General features: G+C 36.4%; 1 protein-coding gene across 1 annotated transcript in view; it reads right to left on the bottom strand.

Moving 5' to 3' along the window:
• Positions 1-25,446, bottom strand: part of Parp4 (poly(ADP-ribose) polymerase family member 4) — a 90,982-nt gene that overhangs the window by 52,063 nt on the left and 13,473 nt on the right. The window contains exons 5-17 of the mRNA XM_046447439.2: positions 24,977-25,052; positions 24,136-24,249; positions 21,845-22,000; positions 20,318-20,455; positions 18,648-18,821; positions 17,409-17,569; positions 13,224-13,361; positions 10,875-10,970; positions 7,900-8,083; positions 7,416-7,572; positions 5,840-5,964; positions 4,569-4,700; positions 2,742-2,828 (exon numbers count right to left, since the gene is read on the bottom strand). Of these exons, the coding sequence (XP_046303395.1) occupies positions 2,742-2,828; positions 4,569-4,700; positions 5,840-5,964; positions 7,416-7,572; positions 7,900-8,083; positions 10,875-10,970; positions 13,224-13,361; positions 17,409-17,569; positions 18,648-18,821; positions 20,318-20,455; positions 21,845-22,000; positions 24,136-24,249; positions 24,977-25,052 (1,738 nt within the window). The remainder of the gene's footprint in view (positions 1-2,741; positions 2,829-4,568; positions 4,701-5,839; positions 5,965-7,415; positions 7,573-7,899; positions 8,084-10,874; positions 10,971-13,223; positions 13,362-17,408; positions 17,570-18,647; positions 18,822-20,317; positions 20,456-21,844; positions 22,001-24,135; positions 24,250-24,976; positions 25,053-25,446) is intronic.

The raw sequence follows: 25,446 nt of genomic DNA, 5'->3' as shown, positions 1-25,446 counted from the left end.
ATGTGTAAGTGTGTATGCACATGTATGCTTCCACATGCGCCTAGGGTTCATTTGAGAGACTTTCACTTAATAGTGTGAGATTGCAGTTCCATTTCCAGGTAGGATAAAAGGTAGATAAAAGATGACATAATTTCTGTTATAACACACCGGATAATCTGCAAAATTATAAATTGTCTTGAACCCACCATCAACTGAGTAAACTGAATTCTGAAGAGTGAAAAGCCCCTCTATGAATGGAGGGGACATGGGCACTATTTGAATTCCTTTTTTTAATATTTATTTTTTAGTTGTAGTTGAATACAATACCTTTATTTTTATTTATTTATTTTTATGCGGTGCTGAGTATCAAACCCAGGGTCCTGCACGTGCGAGGCGAGGGCTCTACCGCTGAGCCACAACCCCAGCCCCACTATTTGAATTCTTACAGGCTGAAAGGGGGTTAGTTTACTTGTGGGTTTAGAATGACTGGGACCCCCTACCCCAAGGGGAGCTTGTATTTTTTTCACAAGCTTTTCTCCACAGTCTTCTACTGGGTCCACTAAAAAGACTGGGACAGACCAAGAGACCAAGGAAAGACCCTCTTAGCAAAACAAGTATGAGAAGGGACTGGTTGCTGCTGGGGACAGGCATGAAACACTGTCTACTTTCCTAGATCCTTCCCCTGTTTGAAGCAAAAGCCTGAAGCTGCTGGGGAAGGAGCAGAAGCAATATAAGAAAAAGAAATCTTCCTTTTTACTTCCAGCAACCAGGTGAATCTCTGTTGCTTTAAAGAAACAGAAGCAAAAGCTATCTCCCATGGAGGAGGGGATGAAACCTTCCTAGGCCCAGGACCCCACACCAAAACAAAGCAGGGGTTTGCTACAACTAGAGGAAAGGCAGGAAACTATTCCTCAAACAGCTCTCAATAGATACAAAGCAGAATTTGTGGCTTCCAAGGTGGAAGAATTGGCAGAGTATGGCACTGCATAGCACTAACCTGGGAAAGAACAAAATTCAAGTTCCAAAGTACAGTTTCAACTGAACACATATTTCTTTTGCACCATTTTGTGTATTTGTGTGTGTGTGTGTGTGTGTAAAATCTTTGGGACTATTATATAGTAATACATAATATAGTAATTATATATAACTATAATATATATTACTATATTAAACATATTATATATAATGTGCATGTGCATATATGCTATATGTTTTATATATAAATTCTCAACTATCAGATTAACATATACAAAATGAATTTATATAATATAAACATTATTAATATATAATAAATATATAATACTTAAATAAATAAACTTTATTATTAATATCATATAGTACGAGACCATTATAGATATCAAAATACAATTTGGGAGATCAGAAGGATGAAATCCAGAAGGTTCAGGTTAACAACATTTCTGACCAAACTCTACCTATAGGTAATATGTTTTATCTTCTTCTTCCTTTTTTCTAAAAATATATTTTTATCTTTATTTTATTTACTTATTTTTATGTGGTGCTGAGGATTGAACCTCACATTCCCCAGCAAATTTCTTAGCATCAAGGAGGAAATATGTTGACCATACATTTATGATTGAGAACCCACACTATTACTGGGAGTCTCTTAAATTATAGGCCAGCATTATTAGTTGTTTAGTAATTATTTCTTTATTGCTTATTCATGTCCTGCAAATGGATATCTTACATATCAAAAGTAATTTACTCTTAAAACCCATACGAATCTTTAATATGCCATTCCCCTTACCAAACATTGAAGTTTTATAATTTGAAAAAATATATATATATTTTTAGTTGTAGATGAACACACAGTATATTTATTTTTATGTGGTGCTGAGGATCGAACCCAGTGCCTCACATATGTGCTTTACCACTGAGCTAAAGACCCAGCCCCAAATTTTTACAATCTTAAGGCAACGTATCATGCTCAGCAGTGGTATCTGAAGCTTATGGCCTTATCTGCACAAATTGCTAAAACACGAACCCTGAAGATGCAGGTTAGACATTGACTATCGGCATCTAGCACCTGCTAAAGGCACATTTAAAACATCTTATATTTAAGGTATGATAGTTGTTCCTTCTTCCAGACTTTCCATATTACATACCTGTTTAAAGCTAATGATCAGAAAGCAAAGAAGCTGAACCTTCTCAGGCAGAAATGCCTCCCTGGGTTATGATTTGGTGAAAACTGGACAAATTATGAGGTGAGCTTAGTTCTAGGGAAAATGTAAATATATTACACTCCTATATCAGAAGGTGAATATAAAGTTACCCAAATGTTTTCTTTTTGCTATGGATTCTGGGAAACTCAGTTCCCAATACCTTTTCTTGTTTGTCAAATAATATCATAATTTCCTTCTTTATTTAAATAAGTCAAATGGGTCTGACAGACTTTTCCACTTTTACTTACAAAAGGATCTTACAAACCTAGAATAATGCAAATTATCTGTGTGTGTGTGCACACGCGCATGTGGTACTGGGGATTCCACCCAAGGCCTTGGGTATGTTATGCAAGTACTCTACTACTGAGCTACACCTTCCAGATCTTTTCAAAATTTTATTTTGAGACAGGGTCTCACTAAATTTCCTAGGCCCGTCCTTCAACCTGTGACCCTCCTGCCTCAGCCTCCAGAGTAGCTAGGATTACAGGCATACATCACTACTCCCAACAATTGTCTTGGCTTCTACTATGAATTTCATATTTCAAATCCTTTCCCATAAATATTCTGACTATCAAGCCATACCGGAGCATCCTGATCCATCAGGTAAGCACCATGGCCTTGGCTGACAGCTTCCCGGTATTCTCGCTGGGCTTCTTCCTTCTCTTTAATCTGGAAAAGATAATTTTTAAATCACCCATTATAGGAAGAGTGACTTTAGACTTTAATAAGGAAAATTATTATTAATGTATTAAAATCTGAACAAAGACAAAAAATAAGAGTCTAAGATGAATGAAAACTTACATAAAGCAATCATTGAAATGTACTTGTCAGATAAAAATTTAAACTGGAAAAGGCCACCAAAGAGAATTCTTTTTTAAGTTGGGACCAAAATGTTTCAGAGTCAATGGTTGAAAATAAAAGTTTGTTTAGAACTTTATATTGAACAAAAGAAAAAGTTTGTTTGTTTATTGTTTCTGGTACCAGAGACTGAATCCAGTGCTTAACCAGTGGGTGCTTAACCTCTGAGCCACATCTCCAGCCCTTTTTATTAATTTTTTTAAATTTTGAGACAGAGGGCTGTGGTTGTGGCTCAGTGGTAGAGCGCTCGCCTATTACATGCGAGGCCCTGGGTTTGATCCTCAGCACCACATAAAAATAAATAAATAAAATAAAGGTATTGTGTCCAACTACAACTAAAAAATAAATATTTTTTAAAAATTTTAAGTCAGAGGGGTTGGGATTGTGGCTCAGAGGTAGAGCGCTTGCCTGGTAGAGCGAGGTAGAGCACACATGAGGCACTGGGTTCGATCCTCAGCACCACATAAAAATAAAATAAAGATATGTGTCCACCTATAACTGAAAAATAAATATTAAAAAAAGGATTGGTTCCTGGAATATAAGAATGGTTCAACATATGAAAACTCAAAATCAATGCAGTATTCCATGTTAATAGAATGAAGAAAATGAAGAAAACCTCACATGATCATCTCAATTGATGCAGAAAAAGCATGTGACAAAATATAACACTTTTTTTTTTTTTTTTGAGACAGGGTCTCACTAAGTTGCATACGGCCTGGCTAAGTTGCTGAGGCTAGCTTTGAACTTTCAATGTGGTATGTGCCACTGTACCTGGGAAAGTTTACATTAAACTTAACAATTGTGGGTTATAATTACAACTTTGGGCTTGTCCTTAGAATAGACATAGAATTTAATCAGCTCTTATTTCCCCCTCTTTTTAATTTTTTTTTTAAGTGCTAGGGATTGAATCTAGGGCTTCACATATGATAGGTAAGCACTCTTTCACTGAACTACATCTCCAGCAACTATTAACTATAATTTCTTTTCTTTCTTTTTTGGTACTGGGGACTGAACCAAAACAATCTGTAACACTGAGTCACATCCTCTGTCTTTTATATTTTTTATTTTGAGACAGGTTTGCACTAAGTTGACAAGGTTGGCCTCAAACTTGGAATCCTCCTTCCTTAGTTTCTAAAGTTACTGGGATTACATGCATATGCTACCACACCTGGCTACAACCCCAACTGTTTCTGTGAGTATATTTTTTCTTGAAAGTTACAACAGCCTTCACTTTAGCTTGACTTTCCTAGCAGGGCACAGAGGACTAGTTTTTGTGAAAACATATGAGGGCTTTGTCATTTTCAGATATGACTTGAAAAATTGCATGAGCAAAGAATTTGCAAGACTATGGTTATTAAGTCTGGACAGGTAGAAGTCAGTTCATCAGGGAGGGATATTCAAATGGAGGCTAATCGTATGAGTGAGTTAGTTTTTCAAAGAATATTTCTGGTTTTTGAAAAGGCTCAACCTTACAGCCACAGGGATCCAGTGCAGATCTGGGTAACTGACTTTGAAATCAAAGAGTAGTCCCAATGCATTTTCTTCTCTTACCTCGCCCACTATGTGCTTCCCATTGATAAATGCTTCAAAGCCACATACAGCTGCCTTATCATCCAGAGGAAAGACATATTTTGCTTCAATGGGCACATGACTTTGATTTGTGTATGTCTGAAAAACAATGACCTGAAGAAAAAGAAAAAATCAGTATATTTGATTAAACTACATGGAACAATATTTGCAGGAACAACAAATGATGAAAATAATTATACATATTCATTTTAGATTTCTTGAATTTTGATCTTGTCCTTCAAATCACAACCCTGGTTTCCAGAGTTAGTGAGTTCTACCATTACCATGCCTCATGATAAAAATGCACATATTTAATTAGTTCTTATATACCTGACTGTAGTAGAAATCATCTGAAGTCACAGAAATACTTACTTAGCAGAGGCAATATATTTCTTATTAAGATGGCTGGGGAAAAAGTCCCTTTCATGTTGTAGATTATGATGCCTTCTAAGTGTCACAAGGGCTAGAAACTTATAGAATACACATGTTCCTGGTCTTAAGATGGGACCATGAGGGCTAGGGTTGTGGCTCAGTGGCAGGGCACTTGCCTCATACTTGTGAGGCACTGGATTTGATCCTCTGCATCACATAAAAATAAACAAAGATATTGTGTCCATATATAACTAAAAAAAATATTTAAAAAAATGGGACCAAAAGACCCAAGGTAAACTGAAAATATCATATATATATATATATATATATATATATATATATATATATATTTAGTTGTAGATGAACACAATATCTTTATTTTTATTTATTTATTTTTTAATGTGGTGCTGAAGATTGAATCCAGGGCCTCAAGTGTGCAAGGCAAGCGCTCTACCACTGAGCTACAACCTCAGCCCTAAAAATATCTTTTTTAAAAAAATCTTTTAGATGGTGACAATACTTTATTTGATTTATTTATATGTGGTACTGAGGATCAAACCTCACACATGCCAGGCAAGCACTCTACCACTGATCCATAACCCCAGCCCCTGAAAATATCTTAAATAGAAAATATATTCAGTGTTAGAAATGATATGTAATTGGCCCTCTGTATCATGGTTTCTATATCCATGATTTAACCAAATGTGGATCAAAAATATTTGGAAAAAATTATCTATACACTTATGGACTATTTTTTCCCTGTCATTATTCCCTAAACAAGCAATATAATAGGCATATTTTGTTTAGTTCATACAATTGCAGTCAAATACTCATTTATGATTTGTATCCATTTAGCTATCACAAAACCACAGATAACATACCTGGGCTACAAAGTCCATTATTCTCCCCTTGATGTGAACATCCTCAAGAGGAATCAAATTCCCAGAGATATCCTGAAGGCCGGCCTTGACATTGCTGGACGGTTTGGTGTCTGGTAACTGGTAATCTATATATTAAAAATGTAAATGTTGGCCTTTTTTTTTTTTCAGTACTGGGGATCTACATTTGAACCTCATCGTCAGTCCTTTTTCTATTTTATTTTGATACAGGGTCTTGCTAAATTGCTGAGGCTAGCTTTGAACTTGCAATCTTTCTTCCTCAGCCTCCCAAGTTGCTGGGATTACAGGTGTGTGCCACCACAGCTGGCCAATGCTAGCTCTTAAGACCATCCTTGCACAGTTTATTTAAAACAAATTTTTTTTAGTTGTTGATGGACCTTTATTTTATTATTTAATTTATTTATATGCGATGCTGAGAATCAAACCCAGTGCCTCACACATGCTAGGCAAATGCTCTACCACTGAGCCACAACACCAGCCCACACTGTTTATTTTTGTTACCCTGATCTTTATTCTTTACTCCATCCATTCAGACATTATAGTTTAGGAAAAATGGACAAATAGCATTTTATGATTTTCAACAGCCAATTCTAAAAGTAAGTAAGCCCAAGAAAAGAAAAATGGGGGGAACATTCTCAAAGATACTTCTGACTTTTTATTTTATTTTTTAAACTTTATTTATTTATTTTGTACTGTTGCAGAATCAAACCCAGGGCCTCACATGTGAAAGGCAAGTGTTGTTAATACCCACCCTGCCCCCACTTTCCCTTTCTAAACTAGAGTGTTTGAGGCATCATACTGAAAATCTAGAATTATGCTATTATTTGAAAGATTTATATATCAGCATACATGTACCCAGAAGTCTTTAAACATCTCAATAAACACAGCTGAAACACGAATCTTGATATCTGCATTCCCTGGTTGTCATGGTGAATTGGTCAGGCAATATTATTAACTGTTCCATAAAAGCATTTTTGGAGCAATATGAAACTATTTTCAACCCAAGGAAGGCTAAATCAAACTCCTACTACAGCATATTGAAAAAAGCTCACATCCTGCCAGGCTCAGTGGTGTATGCCTATAACTCCAGAGACTAGGAAGGCTGAGTCAGGAAGATCCCCAAGTTCGGGGCCAACCTTGGCAACTTAGTGAGACCCTGTCTCAAAATAAAAAATAAAAAGGACTAGATATGTAGTTCAGAGATAGAACATCACTGGGTTCAATCACTAGTGCCTCAAAAATCAATCAATCAATCAATCAATCAATCTGGGTGTGGTGGTGCAAGCCTGTATCCCAACAACTCGGGGGGTTGGGACAAGAGGATATAAAGTCAAGTATGTAGGTAGCCTTGGCAACTTAGTGAGGTTCTAAGCAACTTAGTGAGACCCTGTCTCAAAATAAAAAATAAAAAGGTCTGGGGATGTGGTTCAGTGGTTAAGCACCGCTGGGTTCAATCCCAATAATAATAATAATAATAATCATCATCATCATCATCATCATAATGTTTTAGTTCTATAAATATTATCACATAAAACAGTATTCAAGAAAATTGTCTTACCTTCAACCTTTGAAAAATTTAAAAATTTGGGTCTGTAATCCTCTAATTCAGTATTTTGACAAGGATGAAAGTCCTTTATTTGATCTCCAGGCATGCAAAATTTAACAATATATTTCATTCTAACCTGATTGGTTTTATATATAACAAATTCATCATCCTAGAGTAAAAAGAAATTAATGGGTGATAAAAACAAAAGCAATTGATAGGCAGATGTTCTCATAAAAGTAGAATTTCACATTTACTAATTAGAAAATATGGAATCCAGGTAGTAAACAATAATTATTTAAATGAAAGCATATTTAATAAAAATAGGAGCAAAGGTAATAAGGCTATATATTGGCACTCAAGCTTTTCTTTGATTGTTTTGGGGCTTTGTGTTTATTTTTTGCTGGGCTGGGGATTGAACCCAGGGCCTCACACATTAGACCAGTACTATACAAGTGAGCTATACCTCCAACCCTGCCTGTTTCTTGAATAAAAATACCTTAAAATCTGTTGGGATAGAGGCTGTGTCTGAAACTCCATGCACACTGTCATAGCCAGGTGGTGCTTCTGTTAAGGAAAAGTCCTTCTTCAATAAGTCCATACATTTTCCAAGGGCTACATCACAGATAACCAGGAGTCTGGAGCCATCTATCTCTCCTGGGTGTGAGTATTTTATGCTTGTGCTGCATGTAAAAGGAAATAAGCACATATTTATAATTTAGAGCTAAATATCAACAACACTTTGCATAAACAGAAAATAGAGGTTGGGCATCCCTAATCCAAAAACATGAATCTAAAATCTGAAATGCTCTAAAAATCAAAGCTTTCTGAGAATTAACATGATGCCACAAATAGAAAATTCTATACCTTATGTCATGTGATGAGTCAAAATGTTAGAGCACTAAAAATACATAGAATTACCTTTGGGCTATGTGTACAAGATACACATATGTATTCCATGTTTAGACTTGGGTACCATTTCTAAGACATCTCATTATAAATGTGCACATATCCCCAAATCAGAAAAAAAAATTCAAAACACTTCTGGGGCTGGAGTTGTAGCTCAATGGTGGAGCACTTGCCCACTTGGATTCGAGCCTCAGCCCCACATAAAAATAAATAAATAAAATAAAGGTCCATCAAAAACCAAAAAAAAATATATATATTAAGAAAAAAACACTTCTGGTCCCAAGCATCTCCAATAAGCAATATTCAACCTGTGTTGTTGAAAAAAACTTTCCTGATAGACTACTCCAAATTTTACTGCTATCTCTTCAAAGATTCCTTAGTTGTGCCATGTAGTGCTCAAAGTACTTTGTTCCAAGTGAGAGAATGAATTTTATTGTTCCTCCAAATCTTTGTTAGCCACAAAATACACACATTCTACTATAGTAAATGCCAGACTGGTGAATAAGAAGAAAAAACTTCACCTTATTAATTAGGAAAGATTAGATTGAATTATCCACACTAAAACTCAGAAAGAACATTAAATACCAAGTGAATAAGAACTGGTCAAAGGGAAAGACAGGCATTGTATCCTTCCAATGCCTTCTTGTATTCTCAGAATGCCTCTGAATAAATGAGACATAAAAATTTCAAAAGAGAGATTGATTCTGTTTCCCTTTCTTTGGGAATTAATAAAATAAGGCTTACTATTAAAAATACAGACTACGATGTATTTGGGGGCAATAAAACTTCAGAACACACCATTTTGGGGGGATACTAGGGATTGAATCCAGGTGCTGTGCCACTGAGCTACACTCCCAGCCTTGTTATTTTTTACTTTGAGGCAAGGTCTTATTAAATTGCTGAGGCTAGCCTCGAACCTTTGATTCTTCTTCCTCAACTTCCCAAGCTGCTGGGATTACAGGTGATTTTATGTATTTTTAGTGCTCTAACATTTTGACTCATCACATGACATAAGGTATACAATTTTTTATTTGTGGCATCATGTTGATTCTCAAAAAACTTTGCTTTTTGGAGCATTTCAGATTTTAGATTCAGCAATGTTGAACCATTCCAACAGAACAGGACACAACTTTTTTTTTAAAAAAAGAGCAAGACCAAACTGTCAGTATTGTTGGAGGACTCTTCTCTGTTCTACTTCCTAAGACTTGTACTAAAAAACAAACAAACAAAAAACGATTTTCCCCACTCTTCCTATGAACTTCTCCACTTCTGTGGGCACTTTTCCTTGTAATTTACAAACATGCCCATCAAACCTGACCTTAGCTTTGATTTCTCACTCTCTATCTCCTTCCTTCTCACCACCTTCTTGACAGATGAGTCCAATGGCCATCTGTTTTCACCTATCAACTGACCATTCCTCTACCCACTGAAATTTGTTCTATTCAAAATAATTCTTTTTAAACAGGAGAAAGAACACATATACCCACAAATCATTACATGTCTAAGGCAGGAGGATAAGAGTATTAGACAGACTTCTTTATTTAGACTTCCTCACTGAAGCCATTCTACTGAAAGTCACTGAGGACTTCAATTTTGTTAAATCAATGAAATGCCCAGAAAAACATGGTAACATCTAAAAAATATTACTTTGTAATACTGTATATATGCAAATTTATAATATAAATGTTTAAAGAATAATATTGAGAAGCTCCATATAGTGATTGCTCAGCTTAAGAATGAGAGGAGGTCAGGAGCTGCAGATGTAAAGATTGCCTGCTCTAGGGAAAGAGACTAGAAAGGAAGTGTCTGTCAGATCAGGCGAGGCGGGCAGCGACCAAAGGAGGCAGATTTAAAAGGGCCTCTGAACGAGGCTTCATTGAGATATCACTCCTGGGCAGAACTCGATCAGACCCACAGAATGGACAGGAGAAGGGTCTGAGGAGAAACCAAGTGGAAGCTCGACCAGACTGGACTTTCATGGGGCTCATGGCAGGAAGGGAAGGGCTTGGGACAGGAAAAGGTGTTTTTAGGGTCCCTTGTCCCGTTGGAGTTGGTCAGGGGAGTTGGCTGAACTCCAGGATTGGCCAGGGGGTCATGCTGATTGACAGGCGTTAGTCAGGAGATCTGGCTGATTGACAGGCATTTCCGCTGGCACCTGATTGATGTTCCTTTCCTGCGCGGGCTGCTTTGTTCTAAGTCGCCACTAAGTCACCACCAAGTCACCACCAAGTCACCATCGACCTAACAGTGTCCTGCCTGCATCCTATTTTAGCTGCATGTCCTGTGGCAAGATCTCCTATGTGTCCTCATCTGTTTCAGGATAATAAGAGGAGTTATTCCAAGGCACTATTGTGAGGATTCAGTGAGAAAATATATGTAAAAGCTCTTTGGAGAGTAAAAATATCTAAGATTATTTCAGATATAATTTCCTCAAACATTTATCATAAAAACCCTGCTTCTACATTACACTGAAAAAACTGATTGTTTTCAATGCTTGGTTTTGTGGGTGAAAAGATTCCTGGGGGATGAGAGTGAGTTACACGATTCAGGATAGAACATACTAACCTGAGAGAATCACTGAAATAAATCCCACTGCCAAGATTTCCAATGTCTGTTCTTTGCACGCCATGATCTTCAACTACTTTGGGTAAAAGTAACCCTCTGAAAAGGAAAGCTCATTATAATGACTTACTAGAAAAAAAATATTTTATTATAGCTTCATCAATTCAGCAGAGATAGGTGCTAATTAAAAAACATGACATGCATTTTTTAAAAATGGAAAAGTATAGTTTGCTTTTCATATCGACAGATCAATCAGCCACAGATTGAAAATATTCTGAAAAATATATAATTTAATTTGACTGAACATGAGCAGGCTTTTCTTCTTGTCATTATTCCTTAAACAATATAGTACAATGACCATTTATTTATTTATTTATTGGTACTGGGGATTGAACTTGGGGGAACTCGACCATTAAACCATATTCCCAGACCTATTTTGTATTTTATTTAGAGACAGGGTCTCACTAAGTTGCTTAGTGCCTCACTTTTGCTGAGGCTAGCTTTGAACTCATGATTCTCCTGCCTTAGCCTCCCGAGTTGCTGGGATTATAGACATGTACCACTGTGCCTGGCCAGTACAACAATTAATATAACATTTATAGGGCTCTGGCTGAAGCTCAGCAGTAGAGTGCTTGCCTTGCAGGTGTGAAGCACTGGGTTCAATCCTCAGCACCACATAAGTCCATCTACAACTAAAAAATATTTTTAAAACATAACACTTATATTATGTTTGACATGTCATCTGGAAATGATTTAAAGGATATAGGAGGAGTTACATAGGTGCTACACAAATATGTCATTTTATACAGGACCTTTAGCATCCTAAGATTTTGGTATCTAAAAGGGTCCTAGAAGTAATTTCCTGAGGATAAAAAGGGGTGACTGTAATTCCCCAGAGGAGTTCCCCATGCCATTAAACTGTCACAAGCTATGGCTGGTTTCTCATCACTATCTTGATCAGTGCTGGGCTGCTAGCTACAGCTCCTGCTTCCTCCAGGTGAGGCTCCAGTGTAAAGTGCCAACTGCCTCTTTCTTCTGTAATGAAAGTTAAACCATAGTAATCTCTACAAAGGAAGGTAAAGGAAGACTTCTGTCTTTCATTATATATACATCTATTGAACTTTATACTAGGAAATTGAATTAATTTTATAAAATGGCTTTTGGTTTTGGGTCCTGTATAGAAAGGCCATTTCAGAGATGATTTTTTCCCATATTTTTAACTGGCACATTATAACTGTACATAATGGTGGAATTTGCTGTCATATATTACTAGATGTACAAAGATTATTTTTTTAAAAAAAATTCTTCCATTTTTTTATTTAGTTTTTTTTTTTTGGGGGGGGGGCCTTGTATATGCTAGGCAAGTACTCTATCTCTGAGTTACATCCGTAGTCCTTAAGTTTCTTCTTAAATACTTAATTAAAAGATCTAAATGTACTCATAATTCTCCTTGCCCCTATAACTTCAGTTTCAGCCCTAATACTAAGTGGTTATTCAAAGAAAATAGAAAATTAGAGTTATGCTTTGGATCAGTAATTCACACTATCTCAGCACTCTAATTTCTAGACCTTCTTCTTTTTTTAAGTATTGGGCTATACTGAGACTTGATACACATGGAAAAGTTAGGGGATATAGAATTATTTTTATTCATATGAGATGATCTTGAGGGAGCAACACATACCTTTCTAACACATTTTTAAATACATAATTTAAATTACATACTTAATTATTAAGTGTTTAATTTTCTCTAGAATATAGTAAGTTTGCTGTTTTTAACTTTATTTATTTATTTACTCTGCCAACTCTAAATATCTGCAAGATATCTACTGAACTTTTACTGTAAGAATTAAAAGAAAAACCTTGAGATTACAAAATTGTATTTTAAAACAAAGCAAAACAAAACAAAAAAATCATTATTAACTGAAGAAATCCTGAAATAACTCAAATGTCCATTGTCAAGAAACTGATTCAATGAATTTTATTTATTTATTTATTTACTTATTTGGGTACCAGGGATTGAACTCAGGGGCACTTGACCACTGAGCCACATCCCTGGTCCTATTTTGTATTTTATTAGAGACAGGGTCTCAGAATTGCTTAGCATCTCACTAACTTGCTGAGACTGGCTTTGAACTTGTGATCTTCCTGCCTCTGCCTCCAAGCCACTAGGATTACAGGAGTGTACCACTGCACCTGGCCATGCTTTTAACTTTAAAGATCCACATAGTTTATTTATTTTGTTGGTGCTGGGAATCAAAGACCCATATAGCTAGAAAAAAGTAGGAAAGGAAGTAAAACACTTCACATTTGTCAGTCTGAAATTTTCGTAAAATGAAGATGGTATACCCTTACCTGGACAAGATTCCTACAATGTTTTGTACAGGAGATCCATGCAACAAGGACCTCACGTTGCCAAGTTTGCTCAAAAATTCTGTAGCTTCATTCACTCTGCCAACTCTAAATATCTGCAAGATATCTACTGAACTTTTACTGTAAGAATTAAAAGAAAAACCTTGAGATTACACAATTGTAAAAAAAAAAAGCAAAACACAAAAAAAATCATTATTAACTGAAGAAATCCTGAAACAACTCAAATATCCATTGTCAGGGAACTGATTTAATGAATCACAACACAACATATTTTGGAAATACTATGCAGCCATTATAAAATCACATTCTTAGAAAATAGACAACAATATCTTACAAAGTTTACAGTAAAATACATATTTTTCTTCCAAAATAAAAGGGTTTATTGAGCCATGTCAGATTCTAGCCAGAAAAAGAAATGACTGGGTCCTGGGAAAGTTCCCAAAACTACCAGCAACAAGGACGTGTAGCAGCTAGAAAAATGTCCCTATAATAAAGTAGATCACAAAACTTTATGACAGTATGATCCCAAATTTTGTCAATTATACAATATACAGTACATATAGTTTCATTCATATACATATACATAGGTGTATATGTACATGAATACATGAATGAATGAACCCATGTAATCTGTTTTCTATGAAAACATTCACTCATTTAATAAGCATAATCTGTGATGAATATTATTTCCAATGCCTAAAAGAAAGTATAATATTCTTCCAGGTATTGAAAATAAGATAATATGGTCTCTGGCTTCATAGAGTTTACATTTTAATTAGAGAGACAAAGATTAAGTGTTACCAAATACCTTATTTAACAAGAGACTAAAGAAAGCAACCAGATTTAGAGAAAGAATAATTAGAAAAGTTACCCATTGGAGATGACATTTATTGGAATATGGCATAATACAATGTGTATTTTAAGATCTAACTGGGTTGTTATAGGAAAATGGGTGGATGGGTTAAGAGTGGAAAAGAATAGAAGACAGGTGTGGTGCTGCACACCTGTAATATTAGAGATGTGGGAGGCTGAGGCAGGAGGATTGCAAGTTCAAAGTAAGCCTCAGCAATTTAGTGAGGCCCTAAGCAATTTAGCAAGACTCTGTCTCAAAATAAAAAATAAAATAAAATAAAGGGCTGGGGATGTTGGCTCAGTGATTAAGTGCCCCTGGGTTCAATCCCTGGTACAAAAAAAAAAAAGTGGAAAATAACATCTGGAAGGGTGTGGCAACAGAGTGGATAGTATAATGTGATCTAGACCAAAGATGGTACAGAGTAAATGAAAACAAGCTAATGGATAAAAGATACTTTGGAGACAGAATGGAGAGAATGTGATGATATGGAAATGAGGGACAAGGTGAGTCTGCAATGGATCCTGGTGTGTGTTATGGTTTGGATATGAGGTGTCCACCAAACATCCTGAGTCAATATAGGAATGTTGAGAGGTATAATGATTAGATAATAAGAGTTGTAAACTAATCAGTGAATTAATTCATTTAATGGATTAATAATTTGCTGGACTAACTGGGTGATAAAGTAGGCAGACAGGGCATGACAGAGGAAGAATGTCACTGGGGGCATGCCTTTGAAGTATATATTTCCTTGGTGCCTTGCATGTTCTCTCTGTTTCTGCTTCCTTGTCATTTTCTGAGCTGCTTTCTTCTGCTATGCTTTTCTGTCATAATGCTCTGCCTTATCTTGGACCCAAAGCAATGGAGTTGGCAACCATGGACTGAAACCTCTGAAACTGTGAGCTCAAAATAAACTGTGATGAAAAGCTGACTAACACAGTAGGCAACTAAGATGGGGAGGCACAGAAAGAGACTGGGGGGTACTGATGGGGAATTGTGGTGTGGGCTATGGAAGGGTACAAGACTTTATTGTACACTTTGTCCCATCCTCATGTTCATTGACATTGTTACCTGGACATTGGCTATGTATACCACAGAACTCAGCAAATGTTATCAATCAGGACATTAATATCAGAGAGTTGACTTACCAGCACCACTAGGTGAAAAGAAGAAAAAATAATTCAATCTACAAAATGTTCTATACCAAAATGTTGATAGTTATATTATCCCTGAATTATCTCTGGATGATGAGGTTTTTGGTGATTTTTAACTTTCTTCATAGTTTTACGTGGTTTCTAATCTTTTAGCAAAGGAAATTACTAGAGAAAATCAATATGAAGAAGTCCACAATGGAGGAGTGGCCAGGACCAGTTCTATGGGGTGGTAGAAAATTAGCTCTCAAAACAATTACAACAAAATCCCTGTGGAATCCCAATTTGTAGCATTTGCTGATTTCCATGGTGCAAATCCTCTCACCATGGTCAATTTTAAACTACTAATGGATTAACAACAATAACAAACAATTCAAAAATTTCAAATTTTTAATTTGACAGTGGTTCTTGTAAGCTGATACATATAGCTACATCACACCACCATTGGATCCAAGGGGTGTGCATGGCTGATAGAGGGTAAAACTGGCTTATGATTATGAGATCTGAGATATCATAAATGCTGCAAGGGGAAAGAAGGACCAGGTCAAGAAGAGTCAGTCCCTTCCTCTAGAACAATCAACTAAATGAGTTTCTGGACCATGACGCTGGGCCCATATTCTCAACCAATAGAATTCTCAGAGGTTGCAACATTCACTGAAGGCTTATCTGAGCAGCTGACCCATCATGTTTATTGTTATTATAGAATGCACATCAGCTTGAGACTATGGGCATGCACAGTCAGGAGGATGTAAATGGAAGTAATATTTAGGAATTCTATGATTCTTGATGTTTACTAGGTTTTCAACTGTAATGGCCATGTTAGAAGCTGGCATAGCCATATTCCTATATGTTTGAATCTCAATTTAAGTGGATTTTTTCTGTTAATCCTTTTCAAAGAACAGACTTAAACACCTTTATATGTGTGTTTATTTTATTTTATTTTTTGTGGTGCTGGGGACTGAACTCAGGGCTTCACACATGCTAGACAGGTGCTTATCACTGAGCTATATCCCTAGCCCCTAAAATTTTTAATTTAATCCCCAAGAAGATGAAGTAACATTGAAATCAGAGTGGAATAGTAGGAAGCATTTACAAGCATGGGATACTCTCCTAGGCCCTATTATAAATACAGAAAAATCAACACAATTCACAATAGCTAAACTGTGGAACCAACCTAGACGCCCTTCAGTAGATGAATGGATAGGGAAACTTTGATACACACACACACACACACACACAATGGAACATTACTCAGCATTAAAAGAGAATAAAATCATGGCATTTGCAGGTAAATGGATGGAGCTGGAGAATACAATGCTAAGTGAAGTAAGCCAATCCCAAAAAACCAAAGGCTGAATGTTTTCTTTGATATGAGGATGCTGAATCATAATGACAATGGGGGAAAGCATGGGAGGAATGGGAGGAACTTTAGATAGGGCAAAGGGGAGGGAGGGAAAAGGAGGGACCAAGTGGGTAGGAATGATGGTGGAATGAGTTAGACATCATTACCCTAAGTACATGTATGAAGACATGAATGGTGTGAAAATACTTTGTGTACAATCAGTGACTTGAAAAGTTGTGCTCTGTATGTGTAATATGAAATGAATTGCATTCTGCCATTATGTATAACAAATTAGAATAAATAATTTTTTAAAAATTATAAGTATTTATTTATACATATTGTACCAATATTAATTTCCTGGTTTTGACATTATACTATAATTATATAAGATGCAACCAATAGGGAGAACTGGGTGAGGGACTCAGAAGTCTCTATATTATTTTCACAACTTCCTGTGAATCTGTACTCATATTTAAAAAGAGAAGAAAGAAAGAAAGAAAAACAAAGAAAGAAACCAGAAGTTTTTTGGTGAATTAAATAAATATTTATGTAAAAAACATAAATAAATACAGAAGAAAGTAATCTATAATCACACCAAAGCTATTTTGTTACTGAGGAGTAAATCCTCTAGGTAGTTATCCTGATCAGCTCATTAACAGACTCTCAAAGAGTATTACATCATAAAAAGATCCCCAAATAGCAAAATACAGACTGGATGTGTAGCTCAATGATGCAGCACATGCCTGCCATGAGCAGGCTCTGGATTGGATTCCCAGGACCACACATACATACATAAAAATCCAAAGATAGTCCTTCATGCTTACCTGTGATTATTCTGTAATATCTCTTTTCTAACCCAGGAAAATTCTTCAGTATTTGGTTCAATATATTCAATCTTGCATCTCAGAGCTCGGTATTTGGCAAGACAAGGTGGGTTTGGTTTGGACAAATGAGTTTCACAGACATTAACCATGTCTCTTATTAGCTATAGGCAGAAATGACACACAGATATAAGAATCACCAGATATCATAGCTAATATTTATATTACATCAACACTTTGTCAAAAAGATTGGGGAAAATCAATTTTCTCCCCAAAGCTTTTCATTAATATTCGCTGTTAGTAGTGTATTACAGTTAATAAAAGTCAGTTATGGTGGTGCACATCTATAGTCCCAGCTACTAGGAATGCTGAAGAAGAAAGATCACTTGAGCCCAGAAGGAGTTCAAGGTAAGCCTGAGCAACACAGAAAGACCCCATCTCAAAAATAAATAAAATAAAATGAAAATTAATAAAATTGCCTTACTGATAATAAAATGTAAATATACATTAATATAACATCATTGTTAATAAGTTGTTTGTAGATACATTATTAATTTAATCCTCATTACAGCACTGAGGTAGTTGTCCTCATTGTATAGATAAGGAAAGTGAGGCTCTGAGAAGTTAAATCAGTTATTAGAGATCTCAAAGGGAAGCTGGGTGTGGTGGTGCATACCTGCAATCCCAGTTTAGGATGCTTAGGTAGGAGGATCATGAGTTTAAGACCATCCTGGGAAATTTAGCAAGGCCTTCTCTTAAAATAAAAATAAAAGGGATGGGGGTGTAGCTCAGAGGTAGAGTGCCGCAAGGTTCAATCCCCAGTACCACCAGAAAAGCAAAAGATCCCAGAGCAAGAAGGTGACAGTCATTAAAGGGAATCTCAGATCATTAGACTTCAAGTCCAATGCTGCTTTAAAAATTCACTTTGTGTTCCAAATGCAGGTGCTGTGTAGTCATGTACATAATGATGTTTCATTCAATGATGGACCACTTAATAGTAGTCCCAGAAGATCATAATGGAGCTGACAAATTTCTACCACTGAGTTGCTTAGTGCTTCCCTAAACTGCTGAGGATGGCTTTGAATTCAGGATCCTCCTGCCTCCGGCTTCCCAGCCATTGGGATTACAGGCGTGAGCCACCACGCCCGGCTTAATCATCATATTTTTAAAGAAGTTCCCCTAGCACATTTTATTTTATTTTTTTCCCCAACATATTTTAAATAGTTTATTTCAGAGGTTTACCTGACAGAGATCCTCCTTCTTAGTTAGTAGTCTCAGGTTAACTTCTTCAGTGACTGGATGTCTGTGAGGTATTAATCTGTAGAACTCAGTCATCATCTTTTGCAATTGTTCTGCTGTTTCTCCATTTTTCAGTGCTGTCTTTACTAGAAGGAGGATACCCTCTGCCTTGCTCACCTATAAATAGAAAGTAATATATACTTATTAAAATTAAATCTTGATAATCATAGAAGTGAGGGAACATAAAAAATATCTAAAATAATACTTGAACACATTACAACTATCAGTTTTCTACTGGACAGCTGCTGTTAATTTGGATCTTAAATGTCCCTCAAAGGCCCAGGTGTTAAAGCTTTGTTCCTAGGAGGTGTTATTGAGACATGGTGGAACCTTAAAGAGATGGGGGCTTAGTGGGAAGTGTTTCCGTTATTAGGGAAATGCCTTTGAAAGGGATTGTATGACCCCAGCATCTTCCTCGTTCTTTTTTGCATCCTGGATATGAGGTAAGTGGTTTTGTTTTGATAGGAATTCCTGACATGATGTGCTACCTCACCATAAATCCAAAATGAAGGGACAATCAATCATGGACTGAAATAGCCAAAAGAAACATTTTCTCTTTATAAGTCAATTATCTCAGATATTTCACTGAGGTGATGGAAAGCTAACTCTGTCACCATAAAACAAACGCTAATCTCAATCTGTAACTCAGTTGTGACAATGATGTTATGGGGACTTTTCCAAAACTTGACTCAGCCTAACTAGAAGAAAGAACCAGAGTCTTGTATTTCTATATCTATCAGAGTCTTGTATTTCTATATCTATATGCACATGTATACACATATGTACATATAGATAGGAATACTAATACAACTGTGGGAGACTTGCTTTTCATATGAGAAATGTTGAAAGATGTCAGCATCAAACCAGGAACAAAACCCAACAGATCACATTCCTAATTATACAAGGGCATTATCAACTTTATCCCAGGAAACTCTTTTCTTTCTAAAATAAATTAGTTTAATTCCACATGGGAATATCTGTATTATTTTCATATAAGAACACAGTTACACAAGTTGCACCATTGGGGATATCTTATTTCATTGCTCTTTGAATTTCAATTACATATAATCAAGAAGATATTCACATTTTCTGTTTGTTTTGGGCGCATGCCTGCTTTTCCTAAGACAGTCAAAAGGTGGGGGCTGAGGCATCTAACTGGAGGCCAAGACTTTCCATGTGCCTCAGCCTGTTATAAATCTCTTGGCCCAAAGGATCAGGCTCCCTAATTAGCCAGCACCAATAGCCTGAAACTGTACAGACAGGGATGTCTAGTTTCCTGGGAAGCTTAGTGCTTCTTTTAGTGTTCCCTTTCCTCAGAATATGAAGAAAGAACAGTCAGGAATGAATTCCAGAACAATCTAATCAGCACACAAATTTGTTTTTAAAGACAGACTTTATTCAAAGAGAGAGAGAGAGAAAGAGAGAGAATTTTTCAATATTTATTTTTTAGTTCTCGACGGACACAACATCTTTATTTTATTTTTATGTGGTGCTGAGGATCGAACCCAGTGCCCCACGCATGCCATCAGCACAAAATTTGAGGGTGATCATTTAAACTAAGAAACCAGAAAGCCAGTTCATCATGTTCTGTTTCAAAAACATATTTTACTTACATCATTGAGGCTAATCCTGTTCACTGGCTTGAGAAGTGTGTGTTCCAGATGGCCCAGAGCTTCTGCCCAAATCATCTCCACCAAATCACTCACCTCCTGGCTCAGGGTGCTTGAACTAATAACCTCCTCCAAAAGCAACTGCAACAACAAAATAACAAAGGGAATGGGGCTCAGGGATTGAGAACACCAGAGTTCAATTCCTGGACCCCAAAACAAGACAAAAGGCAAAAAACTGACAAAGGTGTTAGAAGAAATAATTCAGCATACTCAGCCAGATGTTATGGTTTGAGCATGTTTCCCTGAAAGCTGATGTGCTAAAAACCTAGTCCCCAGTTACAGTGTTGAGGTGGTAGAAATTTTAGGAGGTGGGGCCTGGTGGGAGGTGATTGTATTCAAGGGCAAGTAGAGATTTTTAATTTTCTCAGGGGAAGGAGTCTTGTTTCCCTTTCTACTTTTCTACCAACCTGTGATGTAACCAAGGGGTCCCTTGCCAGGATGCTGATGTTATGCTGTCTGAACCTTCTGGCCACCAAAATTGTAAGCCAAATACACCTCTTTATCTATAAAGTACCCAATCTCAGGTTTTTTGTGATAACAGACAAAGACACAGGGTAATGCTTATACTCCAAGTCCCCTCTCTCCATCTCCTCCATATGTTCTTCTGTGAGTCTGTCCTCATCCCCATCTCTTTCTTCCCATTTTATTTTTCCTTGTATCTTTCCCTTTATACTATAAGCTTTGGGTCTGTCAGTGGCATGCAATACTAAGTAACTTGGGAGGCTGAATCAAGAGGACCACAAGTTTGAGGCCAGCAACTTAGCAAGACCTTGTCTCAAAAAAGAAAAGAGAAATTGGGGGACTGAGGATGTAGCTCAGCAGTAGAGCACCTCTAGGTTCAATTCCCAGTATCACAAAACAAGCAAACAAACAAATATCCCATATGTAGTCAGGTTTAAGGGTCCTTGACTCATAGTTTAGACTAGAAATAAATCTTTTAAAAGCCATGAGGGTTCATTGTTGAAATAAGTATGAAGCAAGCAATCAATCTCATGGCTTGTCCTGGAACTCATTTCCCCATCAGCTTATTTTTAAGAGAGAGAGAGAGAGAGAGAGAGAGAGAGAGAGAGAGAGAGAGAGATTTTTTAATATTTAATTTTCAGTTTTCGGTGGACACAACATCTTTATTTTATTTTTATGTGGTGCTGAGGATTGAACCCAGCGCCCCGGGCGCCCATGCCAGGCGAGTGCATTTCCACCTGAGCCACATCCCTAGCCCCGCCCATCAGATGTTGTGCCTTTCTGTGAACTGACCATTCCTTTTCTTAAATCTTCATCCTTCATCTTTGCTCCTGCCAGTTTATTCACAATAAAGAAAACATTTCATATTAAAAATATTAAATCAGGCTGGGGATATAGCTCAGTGATAAAGTGCTTGGCTAGCATGCACAAAATCCTGGGTGTAATCCCCTCATTTTCTGCATACATGATCTAATCAATAACATTAAAAAAAGTATCATTCAGTCTTACTGCTTGCAGTTTTTCAGATGCTAATTGAGTTGCTTCAGGTGTAAAATGTTCTCTGAGCAGAAATCCTTGATTCTTTAGCTCTTCGATGTAATTTTCATAATATTCACTTGCATCTGCAGAGGTTTTCTTTATAGTGTCTTTGTAGTGTCTTCTAGTCTGTGAATTAAGTAGATAGCAAAGGTACAGTAACTTATTAACACACCCATATTTTTATTAGTTTTTAAATTCTAACTTGTTGTATATGACAGAACACATTACAATTCATATTACACATATAGAGCACAATGTTTCATATCTCTGGTTGTACACAAAGTAGAGTCACACCATTCATGTCTTCATACATGTACTTAGGGTAATGATGTCCATCTCATTCTACCATCTTTCCTACCCCCATACCCCCTCCCTTCTCCTCCCACTCCTTTGTCCTATCTAGTGTCTGTCTAATCCCAACCCCCAACCCCCTCATGAATCAACATCCTTATATCAGAGAAAACATTTGGCATTTGTTTTTTTGTTTTTGGCTTACTTCACTTAGCATTATAGTCTCCAACTCCATCTATTTACCTGAAAATGCCATGATTTTATTCTCTTTCAATGCTGAATAATATTCCATTAACACACCATCTTTTTTTTTTAAATTTATGCCCCTGCCATTAAGGAATTTAAAAACTCTTTTTCTGAAAGAATTACTTAAATCTTATCTTTTGTTTTTCACCAAACAGCCTAAAACCTGGAGGTAAGGGAGAAAAAAGCCTGAGCAGACACAACAGAGAGAAGGGACCCATTGGATTCTTTCAATTAAGCACTCATTCAAAGTCTATAGACCCTTGTTTTACATACTTACTATTCCAATGAACCTTCAAGTGTGACTTTCCAGCTTTTTAGAAGTGAGAGATATAAATTGGGAGAAGGAAAGAAAAAAATACCTCATGAAGGAATCTTGTTAGTGACAGAAACATAGTGAAAATGAAATGATAGTTTGCAGCAAGGAAAAAATCAGAGAAGCTATTAGGTTGTATAAACAAATGTTAAAGGCTCAGAACAAGGGATTCTTTGGAATGGCACAGATTCTGCCCTCATTCTTAACTGCCTACAGACATGGCATTTTTCTGCTTTTCTTAGAAACCCCTGCTCCTTGCCGGGCACAGTGACACACACTAATCCCAGTGGCTCAGGAGGCTGAGGTAGGAGAATCGAGAGTTCAAAGATAGCCTCAGCAAAAGCAAGGGGCTAAGCAACTCAGTGAAACCCTGTCTCTAAATAAAATATATAATATGGCTGGGGATGTAGCTCAGTGGCCAAATGTCCCTGAGTTCAATCCCCGATACCACCCCCCAAAAAAGAAGAGAAATCCCTGCCCCATTGTGACAAGTTATCCTAACATTAACCCCAGAGAACACAGAAGAGTTTGCCTCAAATGGGAGTCCTGGTATCATCATAGGTGTTGGGCAAGTCTGACTGGGGGTGTGCAACCCCAGAGGGAAGTCACACTACTCATGACACTGGTAAGCTATCTTCCCAGATAGGTGGCTGCAGGACACCTCTGAAACTTGCAAAAAAGAAGTGTATGTTCAAATCATTCCATTTAAAAAGGTAGATGCTACAGTTTGGATCTTGAATGTCCTTCAAAAGCCCATGTGTAAAGGTTTGGTCCTCAGAGTAGTGCTAGTGAGAGGTTAATAGGATGGAGCCTAATAGGAGGTCCTTAGGTAACTGAGGGAGGAGTTCTTGAAAAGAGATTGTAGAACCCTGGTCTCTTTCTTTCCTTTATTGCTTCTTGTCATAAGGCAAACATTTGTGCTCTGCCACACTCTCCTGCCAAGATGTGCTGCCTCACCACAGGCCCAAAGCAACAGGGTTCATATATTATGGACTGGAACCTCCAGAACTATAAGCCAAAATAACTGCGTGTGTGTATGTGTGTGTGTGTGTGTGTGTGTGTGTGAGAGAGAGAGAGAGAGAGAGAGAGAGAGAGAGAGAGAGAGAGAGAGAGAGCGCACAGTGTTTGGGATTGAACTCAGGGCTTTATGATACTAGGCAAGCACTCTATCACTGAGCTATATCCCAATCTTTTCATAAGTTAATTATCTCAGGTATTTTTTTATAGTGATGGAATTTAACAGAATTTTGGGAAATGTTTATCTAAATGCTTTTATCAAGACAGGCAAGCTGGAAAAATCCTCTTCTGAAGAGAAGCTCTTTTTAAGCAGAAAAAGTTTAGCAGTTGGCTGGTTTCTTAATGAGTTTCAAGGAAACTAGTTAGCAACAGGAATCAACATAAAGAATTTTACCTGCCCACCATCAGCCAGGAGGAAATGTGCAGATACCAGAAAAGGACAATCTCCAGGCTCCAGGGTGCACTGCAGCTCCACCACAGCTGTTTCTTGGCCTCCATCCACTCCTACCTGGAAAACAGGGCACACTTTCAGAAACTGCCCTAGAGAAACAAGCAGCCACATACCACATATGAAAATGTTGATTAAAATTATGATATAATACATGCTCATTTAGAGATGTAATTTAGAAAAGTACAGAAAAGAATCAAGAAAAAAATAAAAAGCATCTGAAATCTAACTATAGAGATAAAATCATTATTAATATTATTTCCTCTTCTATTTTTTTCTACATATGTTTATACTACACCACTCTTCATATTTTCCTTACCAAAGGGGGAATGTTACTTTCAATTTATATTTTACTAAGATATCTAAAAAAAAAACAGATGTATTAATTTGAAGGCAAGTATTGATTTTCATTTGTGTGATTTTGTCAATTTTTTTTTCTTTTAAATATAAAAGGAACAGCAATTCAATATGGCATAAATACCTGGTATCAATCTAGCCTTGGAAAGTATTAATGACATAAAGGAGGACTTTTATTTTTAAGGCCATTATTAATATTTTATATTCTTAAAATCTGTAGTATGAGCATGCATTACTTTTATAATAAAACACTAAAATTTTTAAACATTCTTTTTTTTTTGGATGGGTAAAAAAATCAACTCACATGTTTGGGAATATATGGTACACAGAGGTGTGAAAAAATTTTCAAAGCAATGAGAAAATAACTGAATAGCAAAGTCACTCAGAAGATAAGCAATTTCTTTTTTCTAAATAGAAATCAGACTCTTACTTTTTCTAATGTGTTATATTTTGCAACTTCAAAATCTTGAGGAAAATAAGGAATTTCATCATTTTCTTCATAAAACCTGAAATTTGTAAAAATTAGAATTTTAACATTAAAATGGATTTTTAGGTTAAACAAAAATTTAAAATAAATGTCCTAATTCTATATGAAATTCAAATCTCTAATGCGCTCTTTGGTATTCTATAAATTGTTATTCTAGAATTTGGTATTCTAGAAATTGTTAAAATATCATAGGAAGCTAAAAAGAAAAAAAGGGAAGAAAAAGGTGGGAGGATAATATCATGAAAATGAAAAGGAGAACAGCGGGGTAGAGGAAGGGGACAGAGAAGAAGTGAGGAAGAATGGGTAAGAGGAATGACTGCAGAATGAAATTGACCAATTTATATCACATGAATATATGAATACATCACAATGAATTCTACTTTTATGTGTACTTGTAATGCACCAATTTAAAA

The sequence above is a fragment of the Marmota monax genome, unplaced genomic scaffold (genome assembly GCF_021218885.2).
Source record: "Marmota monax isolate L192 unplaced genomic scaffold, Marmota_monax_Labrador192_F-V1.1 WCK01_AAM20220418_F8-fsc00043, whole genome shotgun sequence".
Lineage (NCBI taxonomy): Eukaryota > Metazoa > Chordata > Mammalia > Rodentia > Sciuridae > Marmota > Marmota monax.
The sequence above is the reverse complement of the archived record's forward strand: the minus strand, read 5'-3'. Positions and strand labels throughout refer to the sequence as shown.